Raw genomic sequence first — 17,275 nt, 5'->3', positions numbered from 1 at the left:
TTTTGAGACTTATTTTATGTTTTTGGATTTATCTTGGTTGTTGAGTTTATTTATTTTGAGACTTATTTTATAATTTGGTTGTTGGATTTATTTTATGATTTGTTTTATGTTGCGCATTTGCCTTAATTTGCTATTAGTTATGATGTTGAATTCGACAATTTGATAATTATCTTGTTTTTCACAAATTTACTTGCTACCTTTTCTTTTATATGTTTTTACGATAAAAGCAACATAGTTTTTTTTTTGTAACAATTAAGTTGTAAAAAAAAGTTTGTTTGGCGGGCCGGCCCGCCAACTCGCAAGCCCGCCACTAAACGGGGCGGGGGTAGCGCTGTCAAAACGGACGGCCCGATCCATTTAGGGCCGGGTCTAACGGGCTTCGGGCTTTAGCGGGTCGGACCAAAAAGTTCGGTTGAAAAAGCGGGCTTGAAATATACTACCCGAGCCCGGCCCTACACGGGCCGCGGGCCGGCCCGTATTAAAAATTATATATTTTTTATTTTAAAAAAGTACTATAAAACACTACTATAATTTTTTTATAAATAATATTTTTAATATATTTAAATAATGTCTAGCACAAAAATAAATTGTAAACATTTTCGTACAAACGTCGTAAACTAAAACGACGAGGAAAATGATTTTAAATAAATTAGATACGTTATGGTTATAGATATTTATATATTCGATCTTTAAAACTATAAATAACGAAACGAATAAATATAATTTTAATATTACATTTATATTTGTGTTAATTCACTGAATTTTCACTTTTGTTTTTTACTTTGATAATCAACTAAGTGAAGAATTATTTGAAAAATATATATAATTTATAGAATTTTTTTTTGTTATGCGGACTAACGGGCTACCTGCGGCCCGTTCGGGCTAGCCCTAACGGGTACCGGGCTTTTAAGGGCCGGGCTAAAAAGCCCTATTAAAATTTGGGCTCAATATTTTAGGCCCAAACCCTATATTTATTTGGGCTAAACGAGCCGGCCCATACAACCCGACCCGTTTTGACAGCTCTAGGCGGGGGTGAGATTTTGGACTCGGTCACAAAGTTTGACTCGGCTCGTTTTTAGCGGACTTAGACGGGACAGGTCTAAATGGGGCGGGCCGGCCCGCTTTGTCATCCCTGGTTTTAATCAAAAGTATTTTACTCAAAGACAATAATATCCTCTCATTCTGGCATCTATATATATATGACACATATACTCCTGAAGAAAAAAAGAAAAAAATATGACACATATATTAAAACCCATTTTAGTCATTTAACCACCGTAAAATCAATTTTGATACAAAATATCCAAACAACATAGAGTATTTCATAAAAATCATTTTGTAACAAAAGTATCCAAACATAACTCAATTTACACTAAACTCGCTTTTATGTAACATCAATTTTGCAAAATCAATTCAAATAGAATCAATTATAACCACCGCATAACCAAACACACACTAATATAATAATAGGGCCGAATATTTCAACAAATATTAAAGTACGTTCGTAAAAGAAAAGCAATAATTCATGAATCCATTTGTTGTGATACTCCTCAACGTCACTAAAGCTATTATGTTTGCTATAAACATACCAAAATATATTTTTGAAAAATGCTATATTAACTTTTTGTTATTTTATCATGAAAATGTAATTTTTTTGTTTTAAAATATGATACTCCTTTGCAATCACTACTAATCTTTCCATAGAGTATTCGGTTGTCTTTGTTACATCTACATCCCTAATAGTATATGTTGTCGTGAATATAACTTAATTAATTAATAGAAATATTATCGAGTATTAGATTTTTCACTTGTTCAAATTACAAATCAATAAATTATTTAATTGAATGCACATGTAAGATTATGATGTCGGTCCATAAAATGAAAACGGAAGCCATTTATTATTATGCTAGATTACCAAACCAAACCCATTTCCCATCCCATCACACATCTCATCCCATCCCATGCGTTCATTTTTGTGACCAAAAGCGCGTATACTAAAACAAATAAAAACTGCAGTGTAGTGTATTACAGTACTACTACTAACTAAATCACAAAAAACTCTTTTCTGCAAAAAAATGAATCACAATGCTCTTCTTCACGGTTTTTAAGTGCAACATTCCAAAACCATAATCATCTCAATTCCCCAACTTGCTTACTTAATTATTTACAACTTGATTCGATCTAAATCTCTCGCAAATCACAAACCCCTCTTTTCTCTTCAATTTTCAATATCTACTTCTCTCTCTCTCTCTCTCTCTCTCTCTCTCTCTCTCTCTCTCTCTCTCTCGGTAAATTTCCGATTTTGTTTTATGGGTTTTTCTCTGATTCTGTTTTTCAATGTAATTCATATGTTTTTTAATTCACTTTCTGGATTTTTTATTTTTATTTTTAGGTAATTGAGCAAAGATGGGTGAAGGAGAACGTTTTCAGCTGGGAACAGTGGGAGCTTTATCTCTTTCTGTGGTGTCTTCTGTCTCCATTGTTATTTGCAACAAAGCCCTCATGAGTTCACTCCATTTCATTTTTGGTAATTTATTCTATTTATGCTCTTTTATTTATTCATTCATAATCATAAACATGTTAATTAGTAATTACTAACCCTTTTGTTCAATTAGCTTCAATTCAACCTTTTTTTTGTATTATTTTTTGTTATAATTAAATGTTTTGTATGATTTGTTGCTATCTTATTCTGTGATGATGCTTGATATATGCTATATTTTTTTTTTCCTGTGGAAATTTTGGGATGAAAGTTACGTTATACTTGCTTGGTTCAACAGAAACATGAGAAGGTGGAAAATGAAATGTACTTCATTTTCAATCTTGTTTAACAATCATTTTCCACCAACTCAGCGCGTAGTATAACCAGAACTATTAATTGGATTTTTCGAATTTTACAATTTATCATTTGGCTTTATTTTTTGGAATGTTGTTTCATAGATATGGATTAATCAATTTGTTGGCATGCCTTCCTTTTCAAATTAAATGTTGGCCCTTTGGAAGTATAAATTATTGTCGTTAACCTGTGGCCCTTTGGAAGTATAGACTATTGTCATATTCGTTAACAGGTGGCCTTTTGAAAGTAAAGATTATTGTCGTATTCGTTAGCCGTTACCAAATCTAGGATTATGCCATGCTTCTCAAAATTGACACTGCAATTGAGTAATTGGAATAATATTTAAGTTTCCTCATAAATAATAACGTTATTGATTCAATTTTTATAAGTTCCTGAACATTAATTCCTTGACATTGATCACTAATTCATTTGCCAATTTCTGGACCTACCCGTGAAGTAGGTAAATTTATTGCCTCCTAAATGGGTGTATATGGTGGTGGTTTGGGATATTTCTCAGTTATATGAAAATTTGAGCCTTCCCTTTTATATTCAGTGCATTGCCTGGGATTACAAGTTAAAATTGTCTTTTCATGCAGCTACAACTCTGACAAGCTGGCATCTACTTGTCACATTTTGTTCCCTTCATTTGGCACTCAAAATGAGATTCTTCGAGCACAAGGCTTTTGAGCAGAAAGCCGTAGTTGGATTTGGGATTTTAAATGGAATCTCAATTGGACTTTTAAATTTGAGCCTAGGGTTCAATTCTGTCGGCTTCTACCAAGTATGTTTTTTGTTTTAGTTCTGTTTTTTTCTCACGTGTTGATTGGACTGTTGTTGACTTTGAACGTCTCTGATATTTGTATCCAGATGACAAAGCTTGCAATCATTCCATGTACTGTACTGTTGGAGACCCTTTTTCTCGGGAAGAAATTCAGGTTTTATTTAACTTCCTTTCCATACTATGATTTTTATGTCTGTTTGTCGTTATATACTTAAATATCTTAACGGTGTCGCTTTATACTTAAATAAACATCTTAACGGTAAAGTATGAATCAGTCAATAATTGTTTATCAACCTACCTATTTTGTCGGCTTGCTTTTCTTGTTCTCTATTTTTCCATGCCCTCCCTGGCTCATTGTTTTGACCTGAATTATGGTATCCATTAGCCATCCACTCATTCTCATTTTTAATGCCTAAGCGTTGCTGCCTTTAATAGTTTTTTCCATTAATGTTAATTTGTAAACAATATTAATTGTTCTCTTTTCATTGTCATTGCAGTAAAAGAATTCAATTTTCCCTATCTATCCTCCTCATGGGTGTTGGAATTGCAACAGTCACAGATTTGCAGTTGAATGCTCTGGGATCTTTCTTATCTCTTCTGGCGGTGATTACAACATGTGTTGCTCAGATTGTATCCTTAAAAATAATTAGTTTCACCTATATTTCGTACCAATACTATGAGATAAATTTTTGTGATAGATAGAATACAACTATATATCACAGCACTTAAAGTTTTGAACCTGTTTCTCTGCACCATTTCTTTGCCAGTAAGATGGTTTTTGATGATATAGTCTGCTAACTATATAGGGAAAGAAACATCGTGAAGTTGCCTTTGGGCACTTGAGACGATAACCTGTTCAAGGTACATGAAAGGCAGAAAGGGTTAACATGCAGGCCATCCCTTACCCCTCTTTTTAACCCGCAAGCTCTCTCTTGCGCTCACTCTGATTGGCTTTGAGCGAGTGCCATTTCTTTACCTGGAGACTATCATTGATGTCATTTGAACACAATTAGGAGAAACATATCTCCTTATTGTACTTGAAATGTTTACAAAAAATAGTTGACCGATAATTTTTCATGGTTAATCAGCTCTTGTTCTTTAAGTGTATTGTCCTTAATTAGCCGCTTTCAGATGACAAATACTATCCAGAAGAAGTACAAGGTTTCTTCTACCCAGCTTCTATACCAATCATGTCCATATCAAGCAGCAACCCTGTTAATCTCTGGTCCATATCTGGATAAACTTTTAACCGACCAAAATGTATTTGGTTTCAAGTACACAACGCAAGTGACGGTAAGAGTTAAAAATTATTCTTTAGCTTCCTTTTTTTTCCAGACTTTCTTTTAGTTTTTCAAGTCTTCATTGTTTCTTTTGGCTTTGCAGGTTTTCATTGTTCTTTCCTGCCTGATCTCAATTTCTGTCAATTTTAGTACATTTCTTGTTATTGGAAAGACATCTCCAGTCACTTATCAGGTTCTTGGACACCTGAAGACATGCCTTGTATTGGCATTTGGTTATACTTTGCTCCAAGACCCATTCAGCTGGAGAAACATAATGGGTATTTTGTTGGCCATGGTTGGGATGATTCTCTATTCTTACTATTGTACTCTTGAGAATCAGCAAAAAGCTGTTGAAGCCGCGGCACAAGCATCCCAGGTTGGTTTTACTCGACTGATTTTATGAGTCTATCACTCTACTGTCTTTGCACTTTGCATTATCATTTACCACGGGAACATTCTGTGACACTGTTTCCTCTGAATCTTTCCAGGCAAGAGAAGGTGAATCTGATCCTTTCATTAGTATGGAAAAAGGAAGCGATGCTGTGATTGACCCTGTAGGACATAAGTCCCCTGTCTGGAACAAAGACAAAGACTAGTATGCTTATGTGCTTTGTTAAATCATTGTCGAGAAACAGTTATAGTTTTTATAGAGGGTTAAAACCCATAAACCATATGGAATTTAGGAAGTGCTGCCAAATCCGTCGTATTTTTTAGTCTAGCGTTTTGTGAATCGTTTTCCAACTATCAATATTAGGGAGATGAGCAATTATATGGTCATGTCGCAATTCTCTTGGCCACAAATATGGCTCAGATTAGTAGCAGACATTTCTTGGTGATGTTTTCACATCATGTTACATTCATAATTTTATATACATATCCAAACTTTTTTCTTTTGTTAACGCTTCGGTTTGCTTTAGTTTATATCTTGTCTTGATTGTGCATTTATGATCCCAACTTCCTATACCCAAAAATAATAAGCTGCCAAGAGTTCGTATGCACCTGCTGAAAAAGAGAGTTTCTTCCCCACTATTTCTAATAAACCCACACGTTTTCGAAAATATACTCACATGGAAAAAAACGAGTTCTTGTTCGAAAATAAGTATACTTACGGAGGGCATTTAAACTGTGTTTTCTGGTTTGGCCGCTGTAAATCCAGACTGGGTAAATGTTTTTGGAGTTGCTTCTTGCACCCTTTGTTTTGACATTTTCACATACACTCACTCCTCCTCCGTCCCATGTTTTTCTCAATCACAAAATACCTCTATCTAGAAGTTTATTTCTGGAATGCATACTTTTTATGAACTTCCAACAGTTTGTCTATGGATTGTTTAGCCTAGAAGTTTAATTTCTGCCGCAAAAAAAAACTTTCAAATTCTATTTTCTAGGGGTAAAAACTTAAAAAAAAATAAAAAGTTTATTGTAATATATGTATATTTTTGAACGTAGAGTGAAATTTTCTTTTTGAACAGAACGTAAAATGAACTAAAGTAGGTCATGCTACTAATATAGATATTTTCATGCACAATCATTGGTCATAAACGTGCCATTGAAAAGCAGTAGAAGATAGCAAGCACCAATCTTCCAAAAAGACCTGAAAAATTAATCATAATTTAACAATGTTAGCTATGCATTTTTAACAAAGAATTCATTAAAAGGATTTTACATCATATTTTACCTTTACACAGTGGTAATTCTTGACAAACCCCGATAAAGATATCGAGATGACTTGTCTCAAACATCAATAAACGATCTATGAGCGGCTAAAATACTATCCACAAGTAAAATCCAGCTATATTTTGAATAAGTTACATAATAATTCATACATGGTAAGGTCATCCACTTATATGTGTCATCTTTTTGCTAGGTGGACTCCGTCACTAATCTCCTTTGAGTTTTGTGGTCGGTTGTGGTTCAGAAGCATCATTATCCTCAAAAGTGGTAGCTTCCATCTCTCTGAGTTGAGCTCATGCATTCGTCACTCATCGGTGCAGCCTTTCGAAGGTTCAACACTGCTTCTAAATCTGACTCATTGTAAAAGAGTTATTAGGATCCGCTCACACCAATTTGAGTTACACTAAATTTCAATCATTCAACTAATTAATCTAACAATCAATTAGTGAATTGAAATAAATGTCATGCTAACCGGTGCCTCTAAGACACTGATTAAGAAAGTAAAAAAAAAATAAAGTTAAAAATATCACTTTTATATTTGTGAAGAGTCAGCACTCAGCACACCTTTTGATGTCATATTACTACGTGTTTATATCTACTTTCTTAACTAGTGCCCTAGAAACACGGGTTAACATTTTCCTTTAAATAATTAGTCATTCAATTTCATACCCTCCAAATTGGTGGAGGGGAACCAAAATAAAGGCAAGCAATGGAATATGATGAAATGCATACCATCAAATATCATTTCATTTTTTTTAGGGTTAAATATGTTTTTGGTCCTTATAAATATACCAACTTTTCGTTTTAGTCCCTCTAAATTTTTCCTTCAACTTTTAGTCCCTATAAAATTTTCAATCACTACTTTTGGTCCCTATTTTTAAGTTAATTTTTGTATTTTTTAATGAAATTGTGCAAAAATATGTAGAATATTGTAAAAAATATCAACCCAAAAAATTAGAATTTTTTAACAAAACATAAATTAATTATGAACATTTAACCGTCAAACATATAAAAATTCATATTAAATTCATGTTTTGTTAAAAAATTCTAATTTTTTTTGGGAGAGTTTCTTATAATATTATGCATTTTTCTGCACAATTTTATTCAAAAATATGTATTCTACATATGAGTTTACTTTAAGAGAGGGACCAAAAGTGAAGATGCAAACTTTTTGAGGGACTTAAAGTTGAAAGAAAATTTTAGAGGGACTAAAACGAAAAGTTAGTATATTTATAGGAACCAAAAACATATTTAACCCTTTTTTTTAATATTCAAATAATGCAACACAATTACATTTCTTCACATATAATTTCATTTCATCCTATATCATCAATTCAAACAAAGATTTAATATGAATAAAAAAAATTGTTATCCAAAACCCGACTCCACCATACTACAACATTCTAGCCAATTGAGTCACAAAGACCAAATCTTTATTTGTGATTAAGTTGTTTGTTTATTGAGGTGCTCGTGGTTCAAACTTACATATGTTATATATTGTCTCTACAAACTGAATCAGCGCACGGGACATAAAACTACTTTTTGGACGATTGACCTTATATATATATATATATATATATATATATATTTAATGAAATTTTTGAGAAAATATTCCATTTACAAAGTCCACTCACTCACTTCATCACCGAATTATCGAATCCTCCACACACACACACACACTAGTATATTTACGGAACCTCCGTTCTCAATCATCATCTTCCACCATGGCCGTTCGAACCCTACTGAGCAAAAAAACCCTAACCACCGTCCTCCGCAATGATCCAAAGCCAATCGGAGCAGCCATAACTCAATCCCGTGGCTTACATGTCTTCACACTCCCCGATCTCGCTTACGACTATGGCGCTTTGGAGCCTGTCATCAGCGGCGAAATCATGCAGATTCACCATCAGAAACATCATCAGACTTACATTACCAACTATAACAAAGCGCTTGAACAGCTTCACGATTCTGTTGCCAAAGCTGATTCATTAACCACCGTTAAGCTTCAGAATGCTATCAAGTTCAACGGTGGAGGTTAGTTCCGTCATTTCTCTTTTTTTTTTTTTTTTTTTAATTTTTGATTATCTGGTTAATTAGACGACGGCGAAATCGTCATTTGTTATTGGTAATCGTAGCTTAATTTTTAGGTTATTGTGAATGATAAGTTAGTTCACCTTATAGCATAAGATATTTCTATAAGAAATGATAAAATTAATAAAATTGTTTTTATATATAAGCTATCCTGGGGGAGTTTATGGAAATAAGCTGAAAACAGCTTATAGATGTCATTAGCGGTTTATATAAGCTCTTTCTCAAGCAGTCTCACAAATATTTATGCCACTAAGGCCCGTTTTTGGATTGTCTTATTTTTTAGCTTATGCAAATAAATAAGCTTTTATGTGTTATTCATAAGCTTGTCAAGGTAGTTTATGAAAAAACAGCTTATGAAGATACAATTTTCGTGATTGAGAACTTATGAATTAACTTAAAAGCTTATTTATTTGAATAAGCTATTTTTCATAAGCTCGTAAATAAGTCAATCCAAACGGGCCCTAGATGAAAGACCTGTTTGGATTGACTTATTCTAGCTTAAATACTGGCATAAGCACTAGTGAGATTGTTTAGTTGAAGTTGTGAAAACAGCTTATAACTTATATGAAAACGATTTAACTTCCTTTTATTTTTTGTTATAGAAATAGCTTACACATAAGCTGCAAATTAAGCTGTTTATCCAAACAGGGACAAATTCAAATAAGCCAATCCATATTGCTTGTAAACTGGACGGGGTTTCACATTTACCTTTTGAGAGAAACTATGATAGGTTTTGAAATGAACTAAACAAAATTTTCAAAAGAGTAGCATGCAACGGTTTTCCATATATGATCAATTATCATTTATTGCAGGTCATATCAACCATTCTATTTTCTGGAAAAATCTGGCTCCTGTTCGTGTAAGTTTTTGCCTTGATTCCGTTACATGGAAACCATTCTGTATTCAATGGTTCTTTTATCTGATACTTTACACCTTGTGCAGGAAGGAGGTGGTGAACCACCAAAGGAAGCCCTGGGATGGGCCATCGACACAAATTTTGGTTCTTTAGAAGCGTTGATACAAAAGGTTAATGCAGAAGGTGCGGCTCTTCAAGGGTCTGGATGGGTGGTAAGTTTTGTGGATTTTGAAATTTCCAGCATGTATTCTATGTATATCATTAGAGCTCGATGATTGTTTTTATTTGAAGTGCCCTTGTTTTGTTTTAATCAATTTGTACTGCATTGCCAGTGGCTTGCTCTTGACAAAGAATTGAAGAGGCTTGTGGTTGAAACCACTGCAAACCAGGTAAACTTCCTCTCTTCCCCTTCCACCTCTAACAAACCTTGTCCCTTTTCCAAGATGCTAAGAGGCAACATAGATCAGCCATAGCTTATTTAAGAAAACTGATAGCAAGTTAAATTTGCTTCTCTGTTTTTGTTTGATTACAAATTCTGGTTTTTTTTTAGCTAAATTTGTATTTCTGTTTTATCTCATTTCACACCATTCTAGATCTTTACACCTTACATCGCTATTACCAATAGTTAATATATTAGTTACATTAAATCAATGAGATCAAATTATTGCTATTGTATCTTCTGATTTTTCAAAACAATGGGACAAGCTCTAAATAATGCTCCATTGTTATAATACGGGTTTGATTTTGAGACTTTGATCTTGTCTATAGTGATAAATTCATAATTATACATTCAAACTCTGTAGTTTTGCTATTTGTATTGATTTTCCCATTTCTATACTTTTCTTGTCTGTGGGTCACGACATACATTTCAAAAAATGTACAGTGAAGTCCCTAGCCTACCACCATAAATTCTTCTATATCCAGCTAAAAAATGTCCTTCCCGTGGAGAAGATGCATGTTATGAATACCAAACAATTCGTAGCTGTATACACCAATAAAGTTCATGTATCTTGCCACAATTTATTTTGGCCTCCTTTTTACATTGAACTTTTTTTAGTTTCATCCGAGACAGAGCACCTCTTTGTATGAACTCTTGGTTCTGTGTCTTTTTCATTTCTTTTTATGATCAAACTCTTTAATTGCTGCACTTTTTTTTTTTCTACACCCAACCCCCAGTTAATCAACATTCAACAGGCCTCAAGTGACCAAGTTCTCTCTAACTCTATTTAACCACTATATCTCTGACTCCATTGCTGATTTATAGTGCAATGATGCTGAAGCTATCTGGCATTTTTCTTATTTTTTTCTTACATATGATAGAAGTATTCTTAGTCATATAAGTTCAATTTTGATGATGCTATAATGGTTATTGATTTCAGGGACTTGATTGCATTTTTTCTCTTAAAATGCCAGGATTGAATTCCAATTTCTATTTTCTAGAGAAAAATGGTGCAAGGACCCATTTTAAATTTAGTGATATTGTTGGGACTTGGGATTGAATATATAACTAAACGTTTTCTATATGCAATTTTCTTCGTATCTGGACTCTGCATGTTGATGGGATTTATGTTTAAAAATGGGTACTTGTTAACAGTTTTCCCCTTCCGTCATGCTCATTATTTTTAACTTTTGTAAATAATGTTTATCCTCTATGCATACAACATCATTTCTGGTTTGTTTAATTTCTGTTGTAAATTTGAACATTTTATTTGCAGGACCCATTGGTTACTAAAGGAACAAGTTTGGTTCCATTGCTTGGTATAGATGTTTGGGAACATGCCTACTACTTACAGGTAAAATTTTGGACTTAGGTGTTAATTTGTAACAGCATAATTGCTGTGGTGACATAATATCAAAGCTGATTATTTTCTCAGTGTGTTGATTATAAATTTATAACTCATGAGATTCCAAGAAATGTTGACTGCTCTTTTCCGTGGCAGTGGCACACACTCCTCAGGGGTTATTTTCCTCCTTTCTCCAATTCCTCTCTCGCCTCTCTCTCTGTCCTCCTCTCTTCATACACCTGTAGCTAAACATTTCAATTAGCCCGCTCTTCTTTAGTTCAGCCTTTTCATTCCCTGGCATTAACATGTATTATGGGTCTATTAAAAACCTGAATTAACATAAACTCACATGACCTGAAGACATACAAACACGACGTCTCAAGAAAACAAACCGAGGACAAGGAACTAATCCTAGCTTTTCACAGGGGTTTCTATGGAACAGATACTATCTGGAGAGATAGTAAGATAGTAAGATCAAGACCTCGTGAATTCCGATTGTTAAGACCCATGCCCGCAGTGCGAGAATTTATTAGAGAAAAAATAAGAGGGATGAAAGAGAATGCTGATGTGGTAGGGGGTGGGGAAAGAGTGTTGCCCAACTTATGGGAGTCAGTTATATAGGGATTGAGGAGAGAAAGAATGGGTATCTTATGAAAATTATTCTTGTGTTAGTTATCGGCAGAGAACGTTGTTCTCTGTAGGAGCTTGGCTCTGTGGGCATTAGGATATTCGTTATTGTGCAGTTATCTTTTTATTATTCAAGCAGTCTCATATTTTCAGTGACTTCCTCATTTTTATGCTATGTACTCTTTATATGATTTATGGTTCCTATCAAATTCTTACAAAATCATTAAAGGGGTAGAATATCTTTTTCTTCAAAGTAGAAGTGACTATTCATCATGAAACTTGTCCTTCAAATATTTTTCCACTGCATTGTAGAATTTATTTGCATCTTGATATTCCTGACCGGTTGTACTGCATCAAAATGTGATTGTGAAAATATCTTGCTTTATGAACTCAGTGTAAACCTAAACAATAACGATGGGGCAAAAAGATGCCATAACTTCTTCTGCAGTTTCAGAGCTTCATAACTAAATTAAATTAATTTTGAATAATGGAATAGAAAATAATTGCTAAATTGTATCATATTTTACTTGTAGTGATTACATTTCTTTGCCAGCTTCATTGATACAAGAATAAATAAATCAACAGTTTACTTAAGCTTCAGGTCAATGATTTGTTAAAACTACCGTATAATATTTATTTTTCTCCTCTTATGGTTGCTAGAAGTTAGATTTTTAAAACTCACTTCCTTTTCCTCCCCGTGTCTTTACCCCACCATCTCTGTGTGTGAAATCATAGATTCAGTTGTGCTTTACCTCCCCTTTAGAGTACAATAATCAAGTCTTTCCTCACTAGGCGAAGTTGGTTATATGAATTGATGAAATGAAACAATGTCCAGTCATATATTAGGTTAAAAATATATTTTTTACCTCCTCGCAGCAAAGAAATGTATTCAGCACACTTCAGTTCCTTAAGTGCAAATTTTTTGAAAATATATTTATCTCATTTTGCGTTGCTTATCAATGTAGAAGCTCATATCGTGTTGTTTGACAATCATTAAGAAAGAAATCAAAACATACAGTGTTCTGAGATTTCTAGTGGCACATTAGTTTTCTAAGGATTTTCTTATTTATGCTTTTGTTTTTGTTATTGCAGTACAAGAACGTCAGACCAGACTATTTGAAGAACATTTGGAAAGTTATTAACTGGAAATATGCCAGTGAAGTGTATGAGAACGCTTTCTAAAGTGCTGCTTGGTGTGGAACTTGAGATGACAGGTTTGCAGCGCGGTCAGAGATGGAATAAAATAATGTGAAGTGATAGATAAGACTTTCCTTAGGGCGCAGGTCATTTTCTAAGAAAACAGTTTATGTACTTAACTTTAGAACCTCGAGTGGTATATGGCTGCATTCCTTGTAGTAAAATACCTGTGATTTCCTCGTGCCTTATGGATTTTATATTAAGACAAGACAAGATTTTATTTTTTGCTTCTAGGGTTTACTACTTTGTTTGAATGAGAATCTTGTGCGAAATCCTGCCTCCCTGACCATGTTTCTTTTGTGAGATGAATAAGTCGGAGTTACTGGTGCGTGTTTGGTTGGAATTGTTCATATGCAAATAATCATTTTTTTTCGAGTTTCACTTAAAACTGTGCATAAGTATAAGATCTTTTTCAAATTGTTAGGTGATTTTTTCTTGCAAATATATTTGTAACTAATACCACTAATTATATCGAAAGATGACAAGGTGGAGTTGAATATATTTATATATAACAACGGTGTATGGGGATGATACTATTTGTATGGGGAAAGCAACGATGGAAAATCTTTGGACTTTGAAGGCTTTGCTTAGAGGCTTTGAGATGGCTTCCGGGTTAAAGGTGAATTTTTATAAGAGTTGTTTGATGGGAATCAATGTCAACCCGGATTTTATGAATATGGCGTGCAATTTCTTGAATTGTAGTCAAGGGAGTTTCCCTTTCCGTTATTTGGGGTTGCCGGTAGGAGGTAATCCGGGTAGAGTTGTAACTCGGGATCCGCTTTTGGAACAACTTACTAAGAGGTTATATTCTTGGGGTAACAAATATATTAGCCTTGGTGGGAGAATTGTCCTTAATTCCGTTTTGAACTCTATTCCGATATTTCACTTATCCTTTTTCAAGTTGCCTATTAAGGTTTGGAAAAAGATAGTGAAAATTCAAAGAGAGTTCCTTTGGGGAGGTGTGATGGGAGGAAGGAAAATTAATTGGGTTAAGTGGAGATTGGTGTGCCAACCAAAGGAGAAGGGGGGCCTCGGGGTCAAGGATGTGAGGTTGATGAACTTGAGTTTGTTAGCTAAGTGGAGGTGGAGGTTGTTGAATGGTGAGGAGGCTCTTTGGAAGGAGGTGCTAGTGGAGAAATATGGTAGAGAGGTTTGTACTAAAATGGAAGGTGGGGAATCAATTTGTCCTTATAACGCTTCCAAGTGGTGGAAGGATTTGGTGAACTTAGATAAAAGAGGGGAGGAGTCTTGGTTGAATGAAGAAGTGGTGCGGTGTGTGGGGAATGGGGCGAATACTTTGTTTTGGAAGGAGGTTTGGAGAGGGGAATTTACTTTTAAGGAGAAATATAGTCGACTTTTCTCTATCTCTACTCAACAAGGGGAGACGGTGGAAGCGATGTGGAATGGTGGGATGTGGAGTTTCTTGTGGAGGTGGCGTCTTTTCGTGTGGGAAGAAGCTCTTCTTCATAGTCTACTGGGAGAGTTGGACGGCTTTGTGCGGAGAAATGTAGAGGATAGGTGGAGGTGGAAGTTAGAGGAGGGGGAGGTTTTTACGGTCAAATCAATGTATGTGAAGTTGGAAGAAGGGGAGGTGGGTGGGGGAGCCCACTCCCAAGATGAGAAACGTGTTTTTGGGAATATATGGAAGGTTGGGGTTCCTTCTAAGGTGTCCGCCTTGGTGTGGAAGACACTTTTAGATAGAATTCCAACTAGGGTGAATTTGGAGATTAGACGTTGCTTGCCTCCGGATATTGGTCCGAATTGTGTTTGGTGTACTTCGGTGCTGGAAACTACCTCCCATATTTTCCTTCATTGTGATTTGGCTACGAGTGTTTGGAAGAAGCTTATGGGGTGGCTTGACCTGAACTTTATCATGCCACCAAACTTGTTTATTCATTGGGAATGTTGGAGTGGTGGTGTAATGAACAAGAAAATTAGGAAGGGTTTGCGTATGATTTGGCAAGCGGCAATTTGGTCAATTTGGAAAGCTCGGAATGATTGTGTATTTAATGGAGGGGTGACTAGGTGGGATGAGGTCGATGAAGATATTAAGGTGTTGTCTTGGAGGTGGTTGTTGGGTAGGCTAAATGTTACGGCGTGTATGTTCTACGAGTGGGAATGGAGTCCACGGGATTGTTTGTTGAGATGACTGATGTTTTTACCTTGATTTTCTGCTGCTATTCCTCCTGCTGTGCAGATTTTAGGGTGTTGTCATTCTCCTATTTCTGTTCGGCAGTGGGTTTGCAGGCTGTTCCTGCAATTGTTTTCGTGGTATTTGCGCTTCTAGATGTGGCAGTGGGGTTTTTTTGGAGCTTGACAGTTCGGTTCTGCCTTCGGCTTGGTCGGCTGCAGCTGTGCCAACTTGCTGTCAGTCGGGTCTTGCTGCTGCCAGCAACCTTTGTGGTGTTTTCAGTGGGTGGCTGGGGCTGATGTGGTAGTATGCGGAGGGTCCTTTTGAGCCTTTGTATACATTTGCATCAGACGCTTGCTTGTAATCCTTGGGGTGCTGTTTTTGGTTGAGTGGTGCAGAGGTCAATGGGTTCTGTTCAGAGGAGTGAGTCTAGAGGGAAGCTGGATGGCAGCGCTGCTGCTTCTGCTGCATAATTGCAGCTGCTGTTTTACATTTTTGGGTCATGTGGTTTGTTCTTTGGTTTTTGGGGTGGTTTTTAAGGGGTTTTTGTTCGAGCCGGTGTTTTAAGGCAACCGATTTCCCCTTGTATTCTTTTTTTTCCACCCAAGCTTATTAGTGCATCTTGCACGGGCTTGTTGGTTAATAATATTTTGCCGATTCAAAAAAAAAAATTATATATAACAAGTTATTTTCAAAATGTATACAGAGTAGACAAATTAAATATATTATATTTTTTAATATAAATGTGAAAATTGTTAGAGGAGCTTATATACTATTTTCAATGATTGAATTTGTTTGGGTTATGATAGTTCTTTGTTTAAAAAGAAATAGTTTCTATTATGAATATTTTTTAGGACATCTATTTTCTAATAAGCATTTTCATTTTTTCCAAGCATTTCCATTGTCTATTTTCTAATAAGCATTTTCATTTTTTCCAAGCATTCCCAGTGCTATATGGCACGACAACTTTGTCGCACCATTTGCAAGAATAATGTACCATATGTATATATAACTCACGCCTCATGTTGTTTAGCAATTTTTTGACGGAAGATAAAATATTGTTTTCTGACACAAGTAAAATAATATACAAACTAAATTATTTCTCAATATGAATTGCATTAACTTTGTAATGGATTACCACAATATTCTCCACCAATAGTTTGCAGAGGTGCTTCTGCCACAAAGCATCCTTTGGAAATATTGTAGTGTAAATTCAACACATAACAGCTTAGTGATTCCATTTTTCTTCTATCAAAGGCAAGTGTCCTAACCAAAACAAAAACGTTGAAGTGATAAGTTAAATTAAATGGAGAATAAGAAAGGGAGATATGGCTGGAATTAGACTTTAAAAAGAGATAAAATTGAGAATTGAGGAATTCGTGCAATTGGTGCGACAGCTTTTGTCGTGACACAGAGAATTTTCCTTTCCATTAATAAGCATTTTCATTTTTTCCAAGCATTTCCATTAATTAATGCTTAAGTTGGCGATACGTTATATTAAACCTTTTTTTTTTTTTTGAAGGACGTTATGTTAGACCTTTGATGTGCATGTAATTTACAAGATTAGTAGTTCCTGTAAGACTGGTTGGTATGTCATTGGAATGTGAATTTGAAGAGTATAGTGCAAAAAAAAAAAAATTTCTTTTTTTTATCTCATTCATTTTTTTGGGGACTAATTCTCTATTTATTTCATTCATCTTATCATATATTGCTGTAACTTTGATTTATTTCGTAACAGTTTCGATTGTTCACTAAACTAGAAAAGCAAGATCGATAATGCTAATGACTTGCAGCAATCTGAAACTGAGGGCTTGTTTGTTAAATTAAAAAAAGGATTAATTGCAGTTTTGATCCCATATTTTTATCATTTTGTGAAATTGGTCCATCTATTTTAAAATTCGACAATTTTGGTCCTTCTATCAAATATTGTCTAAAATATTGTGATATGATATGTTTTAAACGAAGTTTTCAAGAGAATTTTGTTACAATTTCATCGATGTTAATCTTTTTCCATCTTCAAATCA

The 17,275-nt window shown here is 34.7% G+C and overlaps 2 protein-coding genes across 3 annotated transcripts; both read left to right on the top strand.

Annotated features, from left to right (window-relative positions):
* Nucleotides 1–1,941: 1,941 nt before the first annotated feature.
* LOC25489849 (UDP-xylose transporter 3) lies at nt 1,942–5,793 on the top strand. 2 transcript variants are annotated; one of them, XM_039831702.1, is made up of 8 exons: nt 1,942–2,251; nt 2,390–2,527; nt 3,430–3,614; nt 3,701–3,768; nt 4,112–4,244; nt 4,746–4,907; nt 4,998–5,270; nt 5,383–5,793. In XM_039831702.1, exons 2-8 carry the CDS (start codon nt 2,407–2,409, stop codon nt 5,488–5,490), a joined length of 1,050 nt encoding a protein of 349 aa, XP_039687636.1. In that variant the 5' UTR covers nt 1,942–2,251; nt 2,390–2,406; the 3' UTR covers nt 5,491–5,793. The 2 variants fall into 2 exon arrangements, with proteins under 2 accessions (XP_039687636.1, XP_013461534.1); XM_013606080.3 differs by having other exon boundaries at nt 1,942–2,288; nt 2,393–2,527.
* A 2,389-nt stretch (nt 5,794–8,182) lies between these two features.
* On the top strand, nt 8,183–13,442 carry LOC25489848 (superoxide dismutase [Mn], mitochondrial). Its single transcript, XM_013606079.3, has 6 exons — nt 8,183–8,599; nt 9,469–9,515; nt 9,599–9,724; nt 9,845–9,901; nt 11,228–11,305; nt 13,016–13,442. Exons 1-6 carry the CDS (start codon nt 8,290–8,292, stop codon nt 13,103–13,105), a joined length of 708 nt encoding a protein of 235 aa, XP_013461533.1. The 5' UTR covers nt 8,183–8,289; the 3' UTR covers nt 13,106–13,442.
* Nucleotides 13,443–17,275: the final 3,833 nt, after the last annotated feature.

The sequence above is a fragment of the Medicago truncatula genome, chromosome 3 (assembly GCF_003473485.1).
Source record: "Medicago truncatula cultivar Jemalong A17 chromosome 3, MtrunA17r5.0-ANR, whole genome shotgun sequence".
Lineage (NCBI taxonomy): Eukaryota > Viridiplantae > Streptophyta > Magnoliopsida > Fabales > Fabaceae > Medicago > Medicago truncatula.
The sequence above is the reverse complement of the archived record's forward strand: the minus strand, read 5'-3'. Positions and strand labels throughout refer to the sequence as shown.

What these genes read in the sequence shown, in the direction of transcription:
- LOC25489849 (XM_039831702.1), top strand. Translation starts at nt 2,407, where the DNA reads ATGGGTGAAGGAGAACGTTTTCAGCTGGGAACAGTGGGAGCTTTATCT. An exon ending in TTCACTCCATTTCATTTTTG is followed by an intron (nt 2,528 to 3,429) that starts GTAATTTATTCT and finishes CTTTTCATGCAG; the next exon opens with CTACAACTCTGACAAGCTGG. An exon ending in CCGCGGCACAAGCATCCCAG is followed by an intron (nt 5,271 to 5,382) that starts GTTGGTTTTACT and finishes GAATCTTTCCAG; the next exon opens with GCAAGAGAAGGTGAATCTGA.
- LOC25489848 (XM_013606079.3), top strand. Translation starts at nt 8,290, where the DNA reads ATGGCCGTTCGAACCCTACTGAGCAAAAAAACCCTAACCACCGTCCTC. An exon ending in TTCAAGGGTCTGGATGGGTG is followed by an intron (nt 9,725 to 9,844) that starts GTAAGTTTTGTG and finishes CTGCATTGCCAG; the next exon opens with TGGCTTGCTCTTGACAAAGA. An exon ending in TTGAAACCACTGCAAACCAG is followed by an intron (nt 9,902 to 11,227) that starts GTAAACTTCCTC and finishes TTTTATTTGCAG; the next exon opens with GACCCATTGGTTACTAAAGG.